Source organism: Neopelma chrysocephalum, unplaced genomic scaffold (genome assembly GCF_003984885.1).
Source record: "Neopelma chrysocephalum unplaced genomic scaffold, ASM398488v2 Primary Assembly neopelma1_96825, whole genome shotgun sequence".
NCBI classification, from domain to species: Eukaryota; Metazoa; Chordata; class Aves; order Passeriformes; family Pipridae; genus Neopelma; species Neopelma chrysocephalum.
In genome coordinates, this window is record NW_020925469.1 from 9,689 (window position 1) to 33,026 (window position 23,338).

The following is a 23,338-nucleotide window of genomic DNA, read 5'->3' on the forward strand; positions in this document are numbered from 1 at the left end:
CTCTGCCTGCAGAGACCCTGGTGAACACTCTAAGGGTGGCTGGAGACAGGGAAAGGAGACAGACAAGGCATGTGGGTGAGGAATTCAGTCTCCCCTTTTTGGCAGCCTCGAGTCGTGGGAATGTTTCAGCTGCAAGGTGCAGCTTTACACTGAACCTACTTCTCCCCTGAGGGTTGTGTCCCTTCACAGTGGCTTTCAGAAGGAACCAGGAGCACCAAACACAAAGCAAGGAAGGGCCTGGCCTGTGCTAAACAAGTGTGGAGCGGAAATCTTGGTTTTTTTCTTGTCAGACTGGAAAGTTCCTGATTTGAGTAGTTTCAGTCTTGGTCATCACTGCCTATTTAGACAGGTTTTGGGCAGTGTGGCCATGCATGACTGAGCAAGCTACTCATAGAGCAACTGGGTGGAAGAACTGATTCCTTAGACCAGGCAGAGCATTCCTCTGGCTGCCTTAAACCTGAAATTAAGGTGGCTGCTGTCCAAGGGCAGTCTGAGAGCTTTGCTACCACACAAAACTGATAATTTTAGTGGGAGCATCTTCCCAGCATTTTGACCACGACCCCAGGGCAGCAAGACCTGGTGGCCAAGGTTTAAGAGCTGGTGGTCTGCCTGGAGTTAATGGTTCTGCCCAGTCTGGAACAGCCAGATGTGATTGCTGAGGAGTCCATATGTTCCTGTGGCTGCCCTCCCCTGTTATCTCCCTGCCCTGATGGAGCAGGGGGCCTGCTCTGTCACTGTTTTATTGGCTGCTGGAATGCTGATATCTGTGGGCTTGGCCCAACATCTGTAAAGTTAAAGACAACGACTTAATCTGACCTATTTATTACTATCATGGTCAGGCCTTGCTCTAATAGAGACTTATTTTTTCCTATTTTATTTCTCTCTTCTAATTTTATGGCTGTCCCCCCCCACACACACAAATGCTGGTGGAATAAGTTTGAAAAGGGAGAACCAGGTTCTTCCCAGTTTGTTCAGTAGGCAGCTGCTGCTGGCTTGTGGAAGGAGCTGTGTCCAGCTCATCCAGAGTTGACTTTTCAGGGACAATACTCCACTTTTCAACACTATCTGGCTGCTCCACAGGTCACGTACGTAGGAGCAGGTCCAACTCAAGCCCCTTGAAGTGCTTTTAAATATTTTTACCTTGATGCCAAGGTCTGGGATGTGACTTAGGAGGAAATTACACCCAGCAGGAAAGCTGTGGAGTTGTGGCTCCATCTCAGCTGCATGAACCACACGGGTGTTTTCAGTGTCTCTTCACAGCACAGCAGGAACCTGTTTTTCCCACAGGCTCCCAGAAAACTCTCCCTGCTTTCTCACCTCTTGTAGACAACATCCTCCAAGTTTTCTAAGCCACTACATCGATTTAATCTCTTCACTTCCTCTAAAATAAGCCATGAAATGAGTTCCTGGAGAGACCTGCTGAGCAGCAGCAGCAGTTTGGAGGTGCCCCCCGCCCATTCTGCCTGACAGAGATCATGACATGGGCCACTGCTTGTTTTTTGTGGTGCTTTATCGGGCTCCTGCATGTTCTTTAAGCCGGTTTTTAACCGCCACTTCCCTGTAAAAGCTTGTTTCTTCTCATCATGCTTGAAAGCATTTGCCTGCCAGCCCCTTTTCTGGGTGGCTGAATATAAAAGCAGACACCACCTTCTCTGGAAGGCTTTGTAATATCTGTTCAAGATGCTACAGAAACTGTGCCTAAGGAACATCCTCACAAAATTAACTGAGGCCTGGGGTGCAAACTGTGGTCTGAAATAAAGAATCAGTGTCTCTGTGGAGGGTAACAAATCCAGTTTTTGTGGAAAACAAGGTGGCAGCATGAGGGGCAGGGAGGATAGACACCTCTTTTTGATTCCCAGATGAAACCTCATCTTTAAAAAACAACATTTTGCCTGTGTATCCTACTCAAAATGAAAGCTGCCTGATCATTCATGAGGGCTTGGATACTCCCCAGTGTTTTCCAGGGGAATTCATGGTAGGAAGGAGGTGATCCTTTGGTATATTGAGAAATTTCCCTGTGGTTGTTGACTTTAAATGGGTGGTTCTATTTGCTATTTTTTTCCAGTTTTACAGTAAGTTAAATACAACAGAAATAGAGAACAGGAATGATACCCACCCCCTGGTTTTAACACTTTGTAAATCTGAGAAGGAAATAAAGTGGATGGCACTGCAGGAGGATCATGACAGTGTAGCAAATGTTGTGGATTGTGGCCTGTGGTGGAATGTCAACATCCAATTATTGTGACTTTTGCAGCTTGGAAAAATCTGTTGTGGAAGCTCCAGTATGTGCAGCTGGTGCACAGGATGCCTTTGGAATCCAAACTGGAGCTTTTCTGTCACAGATATTGAAGTTGGTCTTGAAATTAGTTTAAAAGGGGCTGATACATGCAAGTAAATTCACCAAATTCTGCTTCTGGCCATGCTGGGCTGGCAGAATTATCATGTTATTAACAATGTTTTTCCTCGCTCTATTAACTCGAAGTGTATTTTTAGAGGCCTGTAAAAATAAATAATAAATAATAAATAAATAAAATAAATAAAAATAAAATCAAGAGTAGTGTGGACAAACTAGAGAATTGTTATCTACGATATTTCATTCAGACTGTATGCAAAAATGTTCAAGAGAGAGAAAAAACTGTAACAGAGTTTAGAAAATGTTTGCCTGTTTAAAACAGGGTTTATATTAGAGGTTTACAAAATCCTTTAGTCTGTTTTCGGGACTTTTTTTTCCTGAATCAGAATAGCCTCGTGTTCAGTCTCCAAGGCAAATTTCCCAGCATAACTTCAAACATCCTTTGTCTTTCTGTCTTTGGAGAGTGTTTCCAGGAACCAGCACTTCTGTGTTCCCCAGTCATTTGCATTCTGTGCTGTAAGTACCCGGTGAAAACCCAGTGAAATCCCGGCTTTCCCACGTGGAGAAATTTGGACACCTAAAAGAAACAACTGAAAAACTTGCACCACGTTTTGCCCAAGGAGCTACAGAAGGAGTTTGCAGTTAATCTCACAGAGCAAATGGAGCCCAGATGTTTTTAGTAAACAGCTTTCAAAACTCACAGTTGAGATCAGTGTCAAATTTCCCCGACACATGATCAACCTTGGAGCCAAGTTTAGAGTTGCTTTTGTGTTTACAGAAAGTCTGGGACCTGAATGACACTGAAATTCGTGGGTGGAATGGAGGTTCTCCATAACAAATATTTGACTGGATGCAGTTTATCTTATTTACAGGACTTTGAGCTTTGGAAAAAAGAAAAAAAAAAACAAACAAAACAAACAGGTTACTGTATTTTTGTTGATTTAATATTCAGCACTTTCTTGTTCACTGGATCTGGGACAGTTGTTCATTTTTAACTGAGATCTGTTATTAATCTGTAATTAAACCATCACAGTATAATGAAGCATTTTAAAGCTATAGGTGAACCATTTCTACAGATGTTAAATGAAATTTTGTGCATTCATGAGCATTCTGGCTCTCTCTGATCACACCAAGGCAGCCCTCCTGTTGAAGGTCTAACTGTAAGCCTAAGTCACATGCCAAGTTTTTTGCTCAGGGACTGTATCAGCAAAAATCTGCCTCAGAATTTACTTTGAGCAAATATTGTCCAGTATTTGCTTAGAAGTCCTGTTTTCAACCCCCAGGAAGGTCACTGTGATCATTTGCGAAGGTCATGCAGGAGAAGGCCATAAGTAGAGTCAGAATAAATGATATTAAAGTGGGTGTAAGAGTCATGGAAACTTTCCCTTCAGGTATATCTTGATCTCTGACTTGATGACCTTTTATATTTATATGGAGACATTCATCAAAGAAGCCCTGACTATTTTTGTACACCTAAAGCTCAGCATTACTGTCCCTAAATTGGCAGATTTTAGGGTCTGTGCTCTGTGTACGATCTGTAAACAAGAAGAGCTTGCTCCATTGTTCCTGATGGGATATTATCCAAGGGAAAACAGAGATTGTCTTCAACAATCTGAAGCTTGTGTAGGCAGACAATGATTTTGCCTGTAGGCAGCCTGAATATGCCTTTACTTCAGACCAACAAAGCAGCTGAGAGAGATGTGAATTCAAAATCCACACACAAGGATGGGAGAGGCCCTGGGCCTCGAACACTTCCAGGGATGGGGCAGCCACAGCTTCTTTGGGCAACTTATGCCAGGGAACAATTCCCCTCACAGGGAACAATTTCCTCCTAAATGTGAATGTTACTTGATGGGAAGTCCAGCCTAATAAGGTGATGCTTTTAGCAGGCTTCTTCCCAAGAATGCTTGTAAAGTTCTTTAGGAAGAAATTCTTTACTATTTAGAAAGAAATTCTTGGCTGTGAGAGTGGTGAGGCCCTGGCATAGTTGCCCAGAGAAGCTGTGGCTGCCCCATCCCTGGAAGTGTCCAAGGCCAGGTTGGATGGGGCTTGAAGCAACCTGGGATAGTGGAAAGTGTCCCTGTCCGGGCTGGACTTTAAGGTCCCTTCCAACCCAAACCATCTGAAGTTTTTATGATTAAATGCATCTTCAGGAAGAACAGCACAAGATAAAAGAAGGCTTAAACCAAACCATGAGGAAACAGCGTGAAGTAAAGTCGAAATTAAAACACTAGTTTGAGATAGGGAAGATCTGGGTATGGCTGAACATAATCTCATGTAAGACCAGAGTTTTGAATTCTTCACCTTGGTCACCAAGGCATGACACACGGCTGTGCAACCCCATGTTTCCTCTCCTGCCCACGTAAATCTGCTGTCACCAAACATCATGGGCATTGTGCAACTCACAGTGGATCCAGAAAGCAGAATCTGGGACTTCCCTAATCTCACTGACGTTAAATCACGGGTGGCACAGACTGTCCCAACTGCAGAGGAAATATTGCTGTTATAAACTTCGTAATTATAAAGGTCTGTTTGATGTTCCTGCGAGCTGAAAACACTCTGGTGTGAACACAATCATACTAGTCTGCCCAGCAGCTATGACTTTTTTGTTGTTGTTGTTGTTTTTTACATAAGTATTAGTGTGGGAGGAGAACAGGAGATTTCAAATGTACCTGGCAGCCTGAAGCAATGGGTATGACCCACGTTATCTTATAGATCTTAATTACTTCTGATGTTTAACCGACAGAAAAGGGTGAAACAAAGGAAGGCAGAGGCTCCCTGTTCCCTCCAGGCTGTTTGGAGCTGCCTGGAAAAGTGCTGTAGAAAGAACTGGTTAGAGGAAAAATTATTTAACCTGAGTTTACAGGCTCAGTATGTGGAGGAAATACTATTTAATCTGAATTTACAGGCTCAATACGTAGAAGAAATATTTAATCTGAGTTTACAGGCCCACGAAGTTAAATTTCTGATGGATTTCAGCGTGAACATTGGCTTCGTAAAAGCCAGGATTGAACGCTGGCTTGGTAAAAGCCTAGATCTTGGGAGCTCGATGTTAAAAGATGGTCTCGGTTAAGCAGGAGGTTTCTAGCCCTCGAAGTTGCACTCTTAATCAGCTTAAAACTACAGAAAGCACAAAGTAAAATAGTCCAGTGGTGATTGAAAATAAATGAGTGAACTGAATGACTAAAGAACCCGGTGTTTATTGAAAATAAATGATGGCACTGACTGGGACAGCACTAAAAGCAGCTGAAATAACCATCTCGTTACCAGAGGGCTCGGTTTTTTAACATTCGCCCTTTGATTTTTCATTTTTCTGGATTTAGATTGGATTTTTAGAAACATTTAGAAACGCTTTGGGGGCGTGTTTTGGGGGCCGGGGGCAGGCCGCGCTCCGTGATCCCTGAGGGCTTTTCCAACAGGACCAACCCCATGATGGCGGAGGGGGCTGAGGGAAGCGGCGCGCGCGGATCCCGCCCCCGGGGTGGGCGTGGCCTGGGCGGGTGCTGAGTCATGCTGGGCCAGCAGAAGCGCGGCACAGAAGCCCCGCCCCTCGGTGGGTGCGCCCGGCGCGCGGCGATATAAAACGTGCGCAGCGGGGCGGGCGGCCCTCACAGCGCGTCGGCGGCGGAGCGGAGCGGGTTCCTGCGTCAACAGTGCTTGGACGGAACCGGCCGCGCTCGGGCCCGCCGCGCCCCCTCCCACACACCCACAACACCACCGCTCACACAGCCACCGCCGTACCCACCGGAGCACCCAGCCATGGCAGCGCCCCCCTCCCAGGTGCGCCAGAACTACCACCAGGACTGCGAGGCCGCCGTCAACCGCCAGATCAACCTGGAGCTCTACGCGTCCTACGTGTACCTCAGCATGGTGAGAGGCGAGGGGTAGAGGGGCCGCACGCGGGCCCGGCGCGGTGGGGGGGGGTCACGGGTGCCGGGCGGTGCCTGCGGGCGCAGCTCCTCCTCTTCCTCCTCCTCCTCCTTCCCCAGCGCCTCCGGGCCCTTGTGGGCCGTCCCCTGTTTGTAGGTGAGGCCCTTTATCTCGGTGTTGGCGGACCCCGCGGCCGTTGCCCTTGTGGGCCCCGTTATCAGCCCTACTCAGCGGCTCCCGGCCGGCTCTGCCCTTGGGGCTGGGCTGGATAGCAGGACCTGCCTAGCGAGGCGCTTGGCACCTTTCCCGCGGGCGTGCTCGGCTCCCAGGCACGGTTTTTCTTTAGTCCGTGAATCAGGAGGAATCCGCGGTTTCCTTGGCCCTGTGTCTACTTGTCTCGCTCGGCACGAGGGTCCGGTTTTAGCCACGCTGAGCTGCTCTGGCGCAAGGAGCAGCTCTGACCTCTGTGCAGCTTTAGACGTGCAGGGAACTTGAGACTTTCCGGTGGCATTCCACAATGTCGTGGCGTGTACATCTAGCACTTTACGGCTTGTTTCTGTGTTACTGTAAAGGTTTTAACGCTGTTTTGTTCTTACGTTGGTGGGTGATAGTGATACACAGAGCACCAGTGTCTTGCTTTGAACCTCCAGGCTGCTGGTTTAGCAGCAGAGAATTCTGTAGTAGTTTGGGAAATAAGTGGCAGTTGATACGAAAGTTTCCATTGGATCCTGCTTATGGCCCTGACTGAGGAACAGACAAGCTGTGTGATGGCTTCTAATTGCTGTTAAAGGGGGTTTTTTTTGGCTTTCAAAACAGTATTCGCCGTTGAAGTGATATTTTAGTTCCATTTGTGTTTTAAATGCGATACTGATGTTTTTCTCCAAAAATAGCAAGTGTACTCTTTAGTCTAATCCCTGAAAAGCCTAGGGAGGCATGGGAGCTTTATTGCAGAAGTACCTAAAAGTTAATGGCCACTCAGCTGGTGTTGCAAGTCATAACGCTGACTTGTGATCATTGTAAACAAGCTCGAGCAAACAAAGGGAAGACTTCTCCATGAAAAAGGCTTTTCAAGGCCGCAGTTTAAGGCATTTGAATGGTGATCAGAACAGGTGTCTGTGGGGTATCGGGGATTTCTTTGTATCTTCAGAACTGAACCAAGGACACAACTACCAATTGTGTCCTTGGTAGGGATACAGGTTAAAATTTAATCCTAGTTGGAAAAATAGTAAGGGGAGGGTTGTTCCACACTGCCTTGCTGTCTGCTGGCCTTAGCTTGGACTCGGGCCATCCTGAGGCAGGGCTGAGAGGAGACACATCTGAAGCCACACTTTAAGCTTGGCTTGGGATTCTGAGCCTATGAATCCTTCTTTTTCAGTCCTACTATTTTGACCGGGATGATGTGGCTCTGAAAAACTTTGCCAAGTACTTCCTGCATCAGTCCCATGAGGAGCGGGAGCACGCAGAGAAGCTGATGAAGCTGCAGAACCAGAGGGGAGGGCGCATCTTCCTCCAGGACATCAAGGTGAGGAGTGGGCTCTCCTGGCCCAGAACTACGTTTGGGGGCTGGGAGGAGGTGGGCTTCCCTCTGGGTCCTCTCCCAGAAGGAGCGGCAGCTGACACTGGAGGAGCAGAGTCATTTGAGATGTGTAGTAATTTGATAATTATGCTGATTGACTAAGAAAAAGTACTTTTTGTGTAAGAAGAGGGCAATGGTTTCCTGTGGCAGAACAAGAAGGCAACCGGTTCATCATTAAATTTAACAGCAGAAGTGCTCTGTGCACTGTTTTGAGAAGTGGGACTGGGGGGTTGCATTCAGTTGTGTTCTGAGAGTGCACATCAGGTGTTTGTTACCTAAATGTCTGAACTTGGTCCAGACAAGCTTTGAGGGTGGTCTAAAGGCTTTGCTCCCTACTGATCTGTGGGTACTTAGAGAAAACATGGGCTGTGCTTTCCCCTGGCAGAAGCCAGACCGTGATGACTGGGAGAATGGCCTGACTGCAATGGAGTGTGCCCTGCACCTGGAAAAGAATGTGAACCAGTCACTGCTAGAACTGCACAAATTGGCAACTGAGAAGAACGACCCACACGTAAGTGGAGGCTGAGCCCGAGAATGTGGCTGTGCAAGGAGGGGGCTTGGATGTGTCTAACTGTGTGGGTTTAGGGCTGAGCTGTGTGTCCTTGATGTTAATAAAGGTGAGAAAAGGTGAACCGGGGGTGCAGCCCTTCCAGAGGGAAGGGCCCAGGTGTCAGCCTGTCCTTTAGCCCTTTGGTGAGGTTATTGCTGTCCTTCCAGGAGGACTTTTATGGTACCTGAGACTTGTTTTATTTCCTCTGAAGTGTATTAAGCTTTATGGAGGCTTGTTTCTGAGGTGGTTGAGTTCTATCTTATGAGGCTTTTCTGCCACAAAATTCTGGTGTCACTTCTGAATGTTACAAGCCCTGATACTTGAGAACAGTGTCTGAAAACACAGGGCTCTTCACAGATGAAAGTTTTTGGCAAGGCTGGATTGAGGCTGCTTAGTATCAGGAAGAGATTAATGTGTGTGAATCCAAGTACTCTTGGGAGTGTCCCATGTAAGCTGGAGGGACTTTTAAAGAAAATAATAAAACTGGGCTGGTTTAGAGGTGTAAATCCTCACAGTTGTGAGTTTGCTGTGTAGTGGGGGAGTCAAAATCTGTTCAGAGACTTGGCTAATGCTTCCTGTAGTGAGGAAGAGGAGAGGCTTCCTGAGCTCTGCAGGGTTCTGGAGCCAGTGTGCCTGTGTAAGCCCTGCCTCACTTTGATCTCCTTCTGGCTTTGCTGAAGCAAAACTTAAAAGCTGCTTCCTCTCAGCTTGAAAGTTGTCATGCTGTATCCTCTCCTTTCTGGGCCTGAATTTAAACTCTCTTGGTCTCCCTTCCAGTTGTGTGACTTCATTGAGACTCATTACCTGGATGAGCAGGTGAAAGCCATCAAGGAGCTGGGTGACCATGTGACCAACCTGCGGAAGATGGGGGCACCAAAATACGGCATGGCCGAGTACCTCTTCGACAAGCACACCCTCGGGGACAGTGACAATGACAGCTGAAGCCTGGCCCAGGGCCACGCTGTGGGTTTCAGTGGGACTCCTACTTAATGTCCAGCCGTGCATGCAGCTTCAGCTACCTAGAGAAACAGTTCCATTCTCTGTACCAAATATCACCCCCCTTCTCTCTTGTGTTTTATGTACTGCCCTCCAGCCAATAAAGTGACTTGGTTCCAGCTGGCTTTTCCTGTTTAGTTTTGAGGGAGAGGAGGCAGCTGTAATGAAGGGGTGTGGGAGGTAAATTTTGTCATGTGGTGTGGGAGTCTTGCAGCTGGTGCTGAAGGCAGAAGTAGAACTTGTATGGTTTCTCTAAATTCCCGTTGCATGGGAACTAAAATGAGGAAATGAAACGATGGTCCTGGGCTTGAGCCTTGCTTTTATTTTCTGAGGGTGGGCAGTAAAGCTCAGCTGAGTGGTGTGGGCTACCATCCACATTTCTCTGAGCACTCAAATCTGTGGCAGGGGTGATCTGGAACTTCAGAAGGAAGCAATGTGGGGGCAGGTACTGCAGCTGCCTGTGCTGGTATAGACACCCTGTCTTACTCCAGTACTTTCCCAGTACTGGAAAAGAGCTAAGACAGGACTGGAAGAAGCACTGTGGGTCTGCATCAGTAATAATGTGACTTCCTTCAGTCCCTTACTTTCCCTGAAGTAGTGCAAGTCCTGCCTGAGGCTTGTAAGCTCAAGTTCTACTTCTGCTGTGAGGAGGAGGGAAGTAAGTATCTGTATTAACCATACTCCTGTTTTGGGCTACACTTGGCTGGTGCCTGCTGAGATATCAGCAATACTTAACACTCAGAGTCTTGGGTTTTGGCTAAAAATTGGGGTTTTGGTGGTTTTGTTGTTGCACCAGAAGTTGAGCTCACTCTGGTACCAAAACCAGGAGTAGCGTGTCCTTAGTGCTGGTTTTAGCCTAGGCTGGGCTCTAGCTGCATGTCCAGCACTGCCCTTCTGTTCAGGTGAGTGCCAGGTGTGAGGATAAGGAAGGTATCCTATGGAACCTTGTCTCCTTTAGCTGTACTGGTCCATCTGCTCCTCACCTGGGATCTCACTGGCCTCCATGATCACCTCCATCAGCCCCACGAAGTCACCTTCAGCCAGGGAGATTCCGGAGTCATTGGGGGACGGACTCTCTGCTCTTCTTGGCTCTTTTGTAGGGGGTGGGTTAGTGCTTCCATTCCCAGTGTCTCTTGTGTTCCTGGAAACCTCTGGATGCTGGTCTGGAGCGCTGGCTGCGTCTTCCAAGCTCAGGCTGTGAGCGTCGGGGCCCAGGTTCCCCTTGTGGGACCTCTCCAGGGCTGGAGAGGTCACGGGAGTGAAGGAGAAGCAAAGGGAGGTGCTGCCCCCGGGGGTTTTGTTACTGGGGGTGTGAAAGGCACCGGAATGCTCTGAGTTGGGAGGAGCTGATGCTGTGTTCTCCAGGGTTAGCCAGGGTGGCTGTGAAGCTTTCAAGCCCTTCAGGCTCTTGTAGCTGCCCTGCTTCTCCTGGTCAGGGGACTCTGCCAGGAAGGGGAATTTTGGGCTGTCGGATGCTGTGGACTGTGCTCCTGGGCTTCCTGTGGTGGCAACTTCCCTGGAGTTGTTCTTTTCCTCTTCCACTGTCACAGCTGTGGAGTCGGGACCTTTGCTCCGATCTGTTGGCCAGACGAAGGTTTCCTTGGCAGCTGAGCCCAGGGAGCTCTGGCTCTTGTAGACATCACTGGCCCTGGAAGGGGAGGCATTGACAATGACATCCCTCAGGGAAGTTGAGCAGGCAGCGATGCTGGAGAGAGCAGGTGGTTTCTTCCGGCCTTGGCGTCTGGAAGGGAAAATCATGGGGATGGAGCTGATGGGTGTCTGGGGAGCGCTGTAGAAACCGGGTCTCTCATAGAAGGGGGTTGACATGAAGGCATCAAACTCCCTTAGTTTTCCATCTTCGCTGTCCCACTGCTCCTGGGAGTCTCCCTTTGGCTGATTGATGCCACAAGGGCTTCCTGACTTCCCCATGTCTTGGTAGGTGTAGTGGGAGAAGGGCGATGCGGGGTCTCCTCGCCTGCGCAGCAGGTTCATCCGGGAGGAGGACCTGGAGAAGTTTGGTGACTGGACGCCCAGGAGGCGGCCCAGGTGTCCCAGTAACGGTGTGGAGTGGTTGGCTTCCTCGTTCTCCTTGATCTGCTCCAGGGGCTGGAACTCCATCTCTTCTTTCTGCATGCTGGGAAAGGCAAAGCAGAGCTGTTATGCAGCCACAAAGGGAGGGCGTTTGCGTTGCCGCTGCTGCCACTGGCAGGCCTCTCCCTGTACTGCTATTAAATGTGTTAGCCCCCCCAAAGCAGGGATGCTCACAGTACAGGTGAGTGGGGAAAAAGAGGTCAGAGTCATCCTTTTCCATGGAGGATGTTGGCTGTTGTCTTTGCGTGAGCCTAAAGGGCTCTTAGAGCAAGATTTCACAGACTATGGAGAAAGATATTACTACCCATTCTTGCTCCTCAGGTGTAATATCCTACTGAAGACCTGATCTAGGTGTAGCTGTGGACTGTTGTACACCCTGCACTGACCTGATATCAAAAGTGGAGCCAAGGAACGATGGGCGTTTGTACTCAGCGGTGGCTGCTGTGTAGGGTGGCTGGGGATCAGGCTCATTCCAGTAGAGGTCCTTCTCCAGGATTGGTAAATCCTGATGCATCTCATCCACTGCCATGAGGGAGACCTGCAGAAGACAGCAGGAATGTCACACAAGGTGAGCAGCCTCTTTTCTGTAGATTAAGGGATGCAGGGCAGGAGGAAGCAGTGTAGCACGGAAGTGGGGCAAGTGGCTGAGGTTGCTGTGGTTTCCTGTCACTTGGGTTGTTTTTCACAGAATCACAGAACAGACCAGAAAAGACCTCTGAGATCATCAAGTCCAACTCTTGATCCAACCCCGCCGTGGTTCCCAGCCCATGGCACTGATGCCACATCCAGTCTCACCTTAAAAACCTCCAGGGATGGTGAATCCACCACTTCCCTGGGCAGCCCATTCCAATGTTTGATTATTCTCTCTGTAAAAAATTTCTTCCTAATATCCAACCTAAACCTCCCCTGGCACAGCTTAAGACCGAGCCCTCTTGTCCTACTGCTGGTTCCTGGGAGAAGAGACCAACTCCCACCTGGCTCCCCCCCTCCTGTCAGGGAGTTGTAGAGAGTGAGGAGGTCTTCTCTGAGCCTCCTCTTCTCCAGGCTGAACAGCCCCAGTTCCCTCAGCCTCTCCTCACAGCACTTGTGCTCGAGTCCCTTCACCAGCCTCATTGCTCTTCTCTGGACCTGCTCGAGCCCCTCAATGTCCTTCCTGAACTGAGGGGCCCAGAGCTGGACACAGCACTCCAGGGGTGGCCTCACCAGCACTGAGTCCAGGGGAAGAATCACCTCCCTGGTCCTGCTGCCACACTGTTCCTGATCCAGGCCAGGATCCATTGGCCCTCTTGGCCACCTGGGCACACTCTGGCTCATGTTCAGCTCCCTGTCCATCCACACTCCCAAGTCCCTTCCTGCCTGGCTGCTCTCCAGCCACTCTGTCCCCAGCCTGTAGCACTGCAGGGGGTTGTTGTGGCCAAAGTGCAGGACCCGGCACTTGGCCTTGTTGAACCTCATCCCGTTGGAATCAGACTCTCTCCAGCTTGCCCAGGTCCCTCTGAAGTGCTCTCCTGCCTTCCAGCAAATCAACACAGAGATTTGATTCACATAGAGATTTGACTAATTGTAATGAAAATGATGCTGAAGGAGATAGAAAAAGGAGCAGGCTCACTAGGACAGATGGGCTCAGTCTTATGAAGGGCTGGAGGTGTGGAGTTGTTGCACAGAAGAAAGCAGAGGAGGTTGTTTTAGATAGATATAGGGTAATAAAGATGGAAACAGGAATAATGTGTCATTCAAAGGCAATGAGGGCCTGAAATCAGCAGCCTGCATTCATGCCATGTGCCAGAACACGGACTGAAGCTGCTGTTGGTCTCTGTGTACAAAGATAAGCCCAAAGCCCCAAATTCCTTGGTGTGGAAAACAGGTGAGGGCCTTCCTGTTAGGGCTCTTGCCCCACACCCTTTCTGGAGCCGGGGCTGTCCCCATGGCTGTGGAGGGACTGTCTCTCCATCCCCTCACAGGCAGGGAGGTGGGGGCAGAGGTTTTGCAGGAGAACTTGGTGACTGCACTGACAGGGTGGGAGGATCTTCCTTCCCTTTACCTGCAGGTTCCTGTCGATGAGCCAGTTGGCTTCAAAGTCGTCATCGTCCTCCCCAAAAGGGTTGATGAGTTGCTCGGCCACCTGCATGTGGAGAGCACACAGCAAAGGTCACCATGGTCATACCTGCCCCTTTCCCTGCAGGGAGAAGGCCTGTGGGGCAGGGGCAAGTGTGATGTCCCTTGAATTCCTAGAAAGGCTGCTCCTCCCAAAAAGGGGAGGGTTAAAAGGGGAGGCTCGCCAGTGGCTGGGAGACACTGGCACACACAGTAACAGCCCTCCTGCAGCCTAGTGCCTCTCTTTTCCCCAAACTAGTCAGAACCAAAAACTTAGGAAAGGTGCAGCTGGTCTCCAGGGTGACACACTTGAAAAATTAGAAGGTAATTCCCTCAGCCTCCCCTTGGCTTCCTGTTGTTGTGCACAGATCAAAGAACACACAGCTGGGTCCCTGGTGAGCTCACATGGGGAAAAACCCTTGGCTGAGTCATATTCCAGCTCCAGACGTATTTTCCTGGACTTACCTTTAACCAGCCAGCGTAGAAGAAGAACTGCAAAAATGTAAAGACAGGCACGAAGAGATCCAGTTCATGGCCAGGATATGCTTTTTCTGGATCTAGGAACTGCCTCCCAATCAGACAGGCCAGGAAGAAGCTGTAAACAGCCACGGTCACCACCTGGGAAAGATGCCAAGGGACACACCAGGGGAGCGTGAGTTCCCAGCATCTCCCTTCAGTTCCGCCCCACACATCTCCAAAGCCAGATTCTGGCTCTGCAGCCTTCGGAAAGTCTTGGATTCACTTATGACAGGCTGCTGTTTTGCAGGGGATGCATTCCCACATCAGAAAGCTTTAAATATTCCCTTTAGTTGTTGCATGAACTGTATGTCATTCCATGCTGTCCCTGGAATGAGATCTGTGTAGGTGTCACAGGGCAGTGGCAGAAGGAAGCACATGACATCCTGGATGGACTGAAAGCTGTCTCGTGGCTCAGTCCAAGCTGGGAAGCTGCTTCCAAGTCTGGAAGGGAACCCTGGCAGCCCTATTAGCTCCTTCTTTCCTGCTCCTCATGCTGAGCCTTTTTTCTATTTGCCTGCTTGCTTGCCTGGATCTCAGGCTATGCTGAGCTTTGTGCTTTTCTCTATAACCACGGGACTGGAAACTTCCCCTTTTCCAATTAACAGTAACTGAGACTCTCTTGATACAAGCAAGGGGGTTCAAAACAAGAACATACTTTCCCAAGGTGTTCCCCATTAACCTTCAGCAGCTCCTATTTCACAGTGGAGGGCATCAGTGTTATCCGAGTAGCTGGATTATAGGAGACAAAGGGGCAAGTTGGTGCCCAAGTGTCTGCCTGGGCTGTTAAATAGCTGAGGACACACACAGAGCTCACTCAAACCTGTGGCACAACTCCCCTGGAGCTCCCTGTCTGGAATGTGTGCCCTGCAAACTGGTGCAGGGAGTGGGTCTGTGGTCCCTGTGTTTTCCATGTACCTGTGTGGCACATGTTGGAGTTAGTTCCCCCCGGACAGGGGTGTGTCTATAGAGATGGATGTGTCCAAGTTAAGGAGATGAGGCTGGGATGGATGTGTGCTGCTGAGGTACCTATGGAAAAGAGATATGTATAGGTGGGGATGAGGGATTCAAGAGTATCCTGCATGGTCCATGTGTGAGGCAGGTATGGAGCACCTCTTCTACAGGTTGTTCAGCCTGGAGATGAGAAGGTTTTGGGGAGACTGAGGCCTTCCAGTACCTTAAGGGACTTAGAGAAAGGAGGGAGAGGGACCTTTTATATGGACAGATAGTGACAGAACAAGGGGCAAAGGTTTTAAACTGACAGAGGGCAGGTTTAGATTAGATGTTAGGAAGAAATTCTTTACTCAGAGGGTGCCCATGGCAGGGGGGTGGAACTTTAAAAGATGAGCTTTAAGGTCCCTTCTGATGCAAACCATTGCAGGATTCTAGGTAAGGATGTAAATGGGGATGTGCATAGGCAGGTGGTGGAGCAGAAGGTGTGGGGATCCCTTCTCACCTGGGTATAGACCAGGGGGATGCTGATCCAGTCGTATCCATAGAGTCTCCCACACTGGCTGCGCAGGGTGTTGAGCTCCTGCAGTGGGGAAAAGGAATGGCCTGTCAGAATAACTTTGCATCTCCTTGCTGAGGACACAGAGCCTCTCTGGAATTACTGTCCCCCATTGCTCCAGCCCATTCCCTCCTGCTGGCACCTCCTTTGAAAGGGAGGCTCAGTCAGGACTCCTGTTCCCGTGGTGCCCAGCTCTAGCCCAGCAGAGCACCAGCAGGATCTCACACATCCCTGGAGGAACTCCTTGCTGCCTGGGTGTCTCTGCCTGAGCCCAAGATCCCTTCCTAACTCACTTCCTAGCAGTTTATCTCCTCACAAAATGAGCAGCCAACAGGAGAGGCAAAAGGATGTCTCAGGAGTATCCATTTCTCTCTCCTGCCTATAGATAAGTATGCCAGAGGGAGATCTCTCTCTCTGGGCAGATGAATCCCACTTCAGACAACAGAAACCACGTGACTTTCTCTGCACATGAATACCAAGAAGGATGAGCTGCTCCAGAGTCTTTTTCTATGCAGCTGGGCAGGGATTGTTGCCAGGTCTTGCCTGCGGAGCATGGCCTGCTGCCCAGGACTATCAAAGGGTTTTCAATAGCAAAGTTTTCTAAAGGACCTTCATTGTTGGGGATTTTTTTGACCTCTTCTGATCTCTTCCAGATACCTGCTCTCTTGTGGCTCTCCAGCTGTATCCTAGAGACCTCCACTGGCTACTGCTGTTGCCTGCCCTGGAGCATGTCAAGGCTGATCAGAGATGGATACTTCCTATTCCCACAACTAAAGGTGAGTCCAATGGTTCCTCCCAGTCCCATATTTGAGAAAGATGTCACATAGCCCTCTCCTCAAATATATGTGACAGTGCTGCCATGTCAGTAGGCCATGGAAAGCTCTGTTCTGTCACCAGCTGGAGTGTGGCACTGGGAGCATTTCCCACCAAAGTTAATGGAACATCCCCGGGGATCCCCAGGATCTCCCACAGTTGCCTATTGTCTCTGTCACTCACATTCAGGATTCCTTGGAGCAGCACACTGTCCCGGATCCTCCCGTCATTCCTTGCCTTCACAGCCAGATTGGAGAACCACACGCATGGGATCCAAAACTTGTTGTGGGGGGAATTCAAGCTCTCAAACTTCTTGTGCTCTTCTGGTGTCATGAGGCCTGTGTGGAAGACAGTAAATGGAAAAGGGATGGCCACAAAGGGCCGAAAGGAACTGATCTGGTCTAAAATGAAAACATTTCAGGTGGTGGCCTCAGCTCTCCTTAAAACCATGGGAAAGACTCAGGTGCTCAGAACTCTGGGAGACATGCGGAAGGAGCATAAGTCTCATAGTTAAAATTTTGAGTCATAGAGGTTTGAGAGGTGGGATTTATGGGATTTCACTTTGGCTGTCTGCAGCACATCTGATCAGATCATAGTACTGCTGAGGGTACAACTGCCTAATGCCCACGGCTATTTGTTTGGAACGGCATAACATGTGTCCTAGCGTGCCTGTTTCTCTCTCTGGATCGCAAAGGGAACCCAGATAATGGGGGCAGGTGCAGACCTCTCCCTTTGGGCAGACTGGGAAACGTTGTACCTTCAGGAGCATCCTCCCAAAGAGGATTCAGGGAGCCCAGCAGTTAAGTTTGGAGATCTGAGGCTCCAATTCCCACCCGCTGTGGAAAACTGTTGCCTGCTGCAGACACTCAGCAGACTGCAGCACTATCCCACCTCCAACCTGAAGGTCAGGAGGCCTTTCCCAAGGCTCTCTGCCCCAAAAATAGCAGCCAGGTGGTGTTGCCAGGGCTGACCTGCCCTCACGACGTGCTCCATGCTGGGGAAGCGCTTGTAGACGGCAGTGCTGACTGAGCGCAGAATCAGCACGCTGACTAGGTTGCTGTAGCGCATCAGGGTGCGCCGCAGGAGCCTCCCGTACTCATCCTCCCCGTCCACATTGCAGGACACCAGGTTCATGATCCGGTCAGGCCACGGGATGCTCTCGTACTGAGCCCACCAGCGGGACACCACCAGCGCCACGTAGAAACCTGGAGGGGAGCTGAGCAAATTAGGCATCCCAAAGGAGTGGGAGAAGGAAGCTGAGCAAATTAGGCACCATAAGGGAGTAGGAAGCTCTGCTCTTCTCCTCTTCTTTTCTTCTAGTGCTCATACAGGGATGGGTGCAGGAATAACCAGAGGGGAATTCAGACCTTCGGGCTAAAAAGAGTCTGGGTTTCATGGTTTGTTTCATAGAATCACAGAATTGTTTGGGTTGGAAGAGCCCTTAAGTTCGTCTTGTTCCATGGACAGGGACACCTTCCACTAAACCAGGTTGCTCCAGAGCTCCATCCAACCTGGCCTTGAATGCTTCTAGGGATGGGGCAACCACAGCTTCTCTGGGCAACCTGTGTCAGGGCCTCACCACCCTCACAGGGAAGAATTTTTTCCTAAACAACAAAGAATTTCTTCCTAAAGAAATTTACAATCTCTATCAAACCAGGGAGAAGAAACGCTGTCCCGTTCCCCTCCCTGTGTGATCTCAGGCAGAGCTCCTTACCCAGCACGAAGGATACAGGGATTAGCTCAGCGTAGCTGTTGCAGTACAGTGCCAGCTTCTCAAACATCAGCCTTTGGCTCTCGCTCAGGATCAGCCTAAAAGGGACAAACAGAAGCAGCAGCCTCAGAGAAGAGTCTGGGCCTTGTTGGACCTGCTGGGCTGAGTGTGGCAAGGGAAGCCAAGGATGGGGAGTCTGTGGGTGAACAGCCCCTGTGAGCCTGGGACATCAGCCCACATTCCCAAAATACCCTACTGACCAGTCCAGAGGCCAGAGAACTGTGTGGTAAGTAATGCAGCCTGATGTCAGGGACCACCTTTATTTTCCTCGCTCAGGAGAACAATGTGTGGTACCAAGGGTCTGACACGGAGCTTGGAAGTGCACTGCAGTTCACTTAATGTCCTGGAAAACGTCAGTCCCAAGCTGTGCTCTCCCCTGAGTTCCTGCCTCTTAAAACTGCTTCCTTTCCTTCCCCCATCCTCCCTCCCTTTTCTTTCAGCTTTTTTTTTCTCCTCCACTTTTTCCTCTCCTCCTGCAAACAGAGGCTGATGAGTGTCTGTCCAGCATCCCTGTCCCAATCCCATGTTGCTCTGCTGTCCTGCTCCAGGACAGGCTATGTTGGTGTCAGGGTGTAAGGTGCTCACCTGTAGATAAGGCTGATGGTGAAGTAGAGTGAGATGAAAATCAGGAACTCTGAGTAGAGCAGTTTGTAGATACTCCCTTTCCATTGGAGCAGCAGCTGGGAGAAGGTGCCCAGGCGGGCGTCGGCCACACGGTTGGTGTATGTCACTGTCATCACAGGTCCTGTGGCACACACAAAAGGAGGACGTGTTGAAGCTTGAACAGAAGGAGGAGCCAAGCAAGATGGAAGGAAAGAGGAGAAAGAGAGAAAGACAGCAAGAAACAGTTGAGATCCAAAGCCAGGTAAGGTGAAGTCAGTGACACAGACAACCAGGAGGAAATCGGTCGTAAGCAATTAATTTGCCATCTTTCCCGTCCTTGAGATGCACATGAGATGGTTACAGTGACAGAGGATGTATTTTCTGGTGGAGCTCTGGATTTCTAGTGCTTGATTGTCAGCATTCAAGTGGGGCTGGTTGGCTGGAGAGGACAGAGCCCACGTCCCACCCCCTTCCCACAAAACACTGGTGTAAGGTTAAGTGTCAGGTTCACAAACTCCACAGTTGCTTATCCCATTACATTTTTTTTTGTTATACTATTTGTTTCAAATATGTTTCTGTAAAATGTTGGGAAGCATCTTCCTGGAACGCTGCTGGCAAAAAAATTCAACCCAAAGGAAGTCAAAAACCCCAGAAAGTAGAGATTTCTTAGGACTGATCCAGATGAAGGTACTCAACAAGAATTGCTGTCTTTAAATTTGGTCTGAGGGCCATATCTGGACTCTGCTGGTCCTAGTCCTGCAGGCAGAACAGCCTTCCCTGTTAGAGATCTGCGGGATGGAGTTCGGCCAGGCTCACAGAGCCCAAATTCCAGCAGCTCCACCTCCCCTCTCCTTCCACCATATGTTGCACAATAAATCACACTGGATAAAAAAAGGCATTCAGGCTCCTGAAATGCTTCCCAGTCATGCAGCATCCTCATTGGAATTCTAGTCTAACATGGATAAATATTTCTTTATCATCGAGTAATAAAATCAGACTCACTTTCATATAAATCTGAATTTGTAAAAAAAACCACAACAAACAAAAAACCCCCACCAAAACACTGGTGTAATCCATGCCAGGCAGGTTGGTGAATGATCCCCTTGGTTTATAATTACCCAGTGTGAAACTATTGGTATTTCTAAATCTTAACATGTCACCAGAGTGTTACACAGGCATTGCTTTTTAACAGAGGTAACAATGTTAGTAATTATGGTGCCTTGGGCTCTCCCCTGAATGATGGAGACAATGAAAAACTTCAAGGGACAATTCACACCTTGCAGCAGCACCTGAAGGCAGATAAGTTTGTGCCCATGTTCCTCATTTAAACATCTCAGTGAAAAATCTGCACCCAGGTGGGGACAACTGGAGTTCCAGTGAGCTGCTACTGTGAAGAAAAACAGCAAAGTCTGGGCTTTTTGGCTACTTCAACCAAACAATATCTTTTTCCTGGCTTTGGCTTTTTGGTGCTGCTCCTCCTTTGAGTTTCCCTCTGGTAACTCAGGTCCCTGAGTCCCCTCTCATGGGTTATGTGGACGAGCAGAGCTGGTCCCTGTCCCCAGCTGCACAAATGCACGTTTCACTAAATCCTCGTGCAAATCTGTGCCATTCCCATACGGATTTCTGTGCACAGGACTTGGAAGAGTGAGTTTTAACTGCCCCAGAGACTGCATACATGGGGTGTATGGAAAAGAAATGTATGCCCATAAACCCATAAATTTGGGGGGGCTGCTTTCACAAAGCTGTTTTCTCTATGCTTTGGGTCTTGAAAGAGCCCAGGGAGACTCTTTGTTGCGTAATTCAGATACACATTCACTTTTTACCAAAGAAGGAAAACTTCAGCTCTTGTCCATGTAAATAATGGATGTCACCCACCTCTGTGCAGTTCTGCCCCCGCATGGGATATGTTTTTTTCCCTGGTGCTTTTCCCTCCAGCCCAGAATAGTTAAGGCACATCCCTGCCCACCTGCCAGCCTGCATGGGACTGCCCAGGGATGTCACTGGGCAGCTGCCACGCTCCAAATACCATTTGGGGTTGAGGTGGGAGGTGACTCAGTGGCACACCTGAGTCAGTATGGGGAGGAAGAGCCATCCCCTGCACGGCACTGCTGCCTGCCACTGCCTGCATTCACCTGCCTCATCCCTCCGGACTAACCACTGCACCTGGCGGTCCACTGCCACTAATCAGAGTGTGGGAACCCACAGCAACCAGGATTCTGCAACACCAGGTGCATCACCCACCATGTGATACAGCAAACAGACACAAGCAGGTACCACAGAGCTGGAGAACAAGGGGACAGAGCAGAGGGATGGAGTGACAGGAGGTCACAGGAAGGCAGGAAGGTCTCAGAAGGAATCTGCCTGCTCTCAGGAGGACGGGATACTCACAGTCATGGGCTCCTTTGCCGCGCCGGAGGCAGTGGAGGTTTGGTGCCGCACGTGTCCTCGCTGGGTCCTTTGTGGCCCACGCCACCGCCCGCCTCCTCGTGCCCCCTTGGCTCATGGGGGGATTGAACCTGCCCGACACGGTGTGCTAAGGAGCCTGAGACCCACTTGGGAGCTGCAGCCGGTCACTTGATGCTGTAATCCTTCCTCATTACAAAAGAGACTCTGTTGTCTTTTGCCCTGTTCCCTCCTAATCTTCTGAGTAAGCCCTGCGTGTTTATAGAGGCGGCCGGAGGAGGGGGAGGCAGGGCTGGCTGCTCCGCTGCTGCTAACTCCTGGCACAGCCATGGTGGCTGCCAGGAGAGAGGCATTTTTCCTCTAATTCTTTCCTGTTTGGTCCCTTTCTCCGTGTCACAATCTTACAGGAACCCCAGGAGATTATGCAGGGCTGGAATTTTCCACAAAGGCTGTAAAATGTGTCATGCCCAGGGGGCTGCACAGCCCTCTCTTCCCTGGGGAAGCTCCTTAGCTTGGTGAAACACCTGGTCCATGCTCTGCCTGGCTCTCACAGGATGTTTCTCTGTCACTCCTTGCTGTCCCTGGATGAGTTTGTCACCTCTTCTAGCTGTGGTTTGGATGCTGGGGACTTCCACTCTGCCACTGCCTCCCCAAGACTCTTTCCATGGGTTCACTTTCTCTTCCTCTGGCTTCTTCCAGCAGTGCTTGGGGACTCACTGCTCTTCCCTGCATGATATCCTGGGAAACCAGTCCTTGCCTCTGTCCTGAAATCTCCACCAAGCCAGAAACTCCTTCCCTCTGTCTCTCCAGGGTCCCTTTTCTGCTCCCAGGTCATCCCTCCCAACTGTGACCATCCTTCTCATCCACCACCTCCACAATCCCCCGTTAGGTCTTTAGTATGTTCCCCTTCCACGAGGCTCTGAATGAAAAATCCTTTCTTACTAATTAGTCTTCCATCATTTACCCAGCTGTGGGATGCTGTGGAGAGGGAGCACAGGTCTGATCCATGCAGGTAAGAGCAGCTGGAGACCAGGACTCCTGTAAAAACCAACTTTCTCTTGTGCTGGTTGTATGCCTGTGTCTTTGACACTTGTTTAACATCAGCAGTTGGGATCAATTTGTCCCAAATGTAGTTTTATCCTTCCTGTGGCTGATCCTAGACAAGGGGAGGGTGCTGTTGGGAGTGGTTTGGGTGCTCCTGGGGACATGAAACAACAAACCCCGGAGTGTCCTGCTGTTTGTGGAAGGATGTGGTGGCATCTGGGGGACTCTGCTGCCCTCCTCTGAGAGCAGCTCAGCTGGCAGCTCGTGTGCTTCACAGCTGCTGCTGGGACAGCACAAAATATGTGTGGAATTTAATATTAAAGTAAATAACTGAGAGGCTACCAGCATGGCAGCCCTGCTTAGATCTCTTTTCATATCCCCTGTGGCCTCAGACCTTGCAGGTCTTGAGGAAGATTCCTTGCACAGAAGCAGAGGAGGAAGCAAGGAGGTCTGATATCCCTCCTCAGCCTCACAGCCTTGGAATCATCCTCATTTTCTCAATGTTACAGAAACTGAATTATTACTGTGGTGGGAATTGAATCCCTGTTTTGGGAATGCCAGAGGGCCACTCTCTGTGCTGAGTTAGCAGCAGCTGTTTGGGAATGGCACGGTGCCCTCCTTGCTGTCTCCTGGAGAATAAGTGTTTTTTGGGACAGTGGGTCCAGTTTCAGTGGTGAGATAGACACAGAGGCAGCTGGCATCAGGGATGTCTCTCAAAATAGCATTCTTCCCTGGAATCTGACGTAATTAAAAAAAAAAAAGATAAAGCGGGAAGTATCTGAGGAGGTGCTGTTTTGCAAGGACAGGATTTACCCAGAGATTTGAGCTGGCCAGGAATGTTTGAAGAGGATTCAGTGACCCTCAGTGCTTTTGTGAGGACCCCCGGACTTCTTACCCTTATGCTGCAGAATTCCTCACTAATTCTGTGCCATCCTGGGGGGCCCTGAGAGCTGTGGGTGCCAAGCTCTGCATCTCCCTCAGACCTGAGTGCTAATCTCCATCTGACCCTCTGCATTTTGTTTTTAGGGGCTTGGAGCGTGACAAATCTCCCTCTCTGATGTTGCATAGTTCAGTTTGCACAGCATGAAAAGGAGGGAAAAGTCCTTAGCAAGATCCCCTTTCTCTTGCCATAGGTTCCGTGGCGGGGA

At 49.7% G+C, this 23,338-nt stretch overlaps 2 protein-coding genes across 3 annotated transcripts; one reads left to right on the forward strand and one right to left on the reverse strand.

The window, feature by feature from the left end:
- The first annotated feature begins 5,923 nt into the window (after window positions 1-5,923).
- Window positions 5,924-9,464, forward strand: FTH1 (ferritin heavy chain 1). The gene is made up of 4 exons (XM_027670308.1): window positions 5,924-6,223; window positions 7,599-7,745; window positions 8,185-8,310; window positions 9,127-9,464. The coding sequence occupies exons 1-4, from the start codon at window positions 6,113-6,115 to the stop codon at window positions 9,289-9,291; spliced, it is 549 nt and encodes a 182-aa protein (XP_027526109.1). The 5' UTR covers window positions 5,924-6,112; the 3' UTR covers window positions 9,292-9,464.
- Window positions 9,465-9,826: 362 nt separating this feature from the next.
- Window positions 9,827-22,578, reverse strand: LOC113960641 (bestrophin-1-like). Of its 2 annotated transcripts, XM_027670299.1 has the most exons (10): window positions 21,132-22,578; window positions 18,726-18,885; window positions 18,084-18,178; window positions 17,341-17,574; window positions 16,553-16,707; window positions 15,503-15,580; window positions 13,996-14,148; window positions 13,478-13,558; window positions 11,823-11,974; window positions 9,827-11,479 (listed from the first exon to the last, which is right to left on the reverse strand). In XM_027670299.1, exons 2-10 carry the CDS (start codon window positions 18,875-18,877, stop codon window positions 10,300-10,302), a joined length of 2,280 nt encoding a protein of 759 aa, XP_027526100.1. In that variant the 5' UTR covers window positions 18,878-18,885; window positions 21,132-22,578; the 3' UTR covers window positions 9,827-10,299. The 2 variants fall into 2 exon arrangements, with proteins under 2 accessions (XP_027526100.1, XP_027526101.1); XM_027670300.1 differs by lacking the exon at window positions 21,132-22,578 and having other exon boundaries at window positions 18,726-18,999.
- Between the last annotated feature and the right edge of the window lie 760 nt (window positions 22,579-23,338).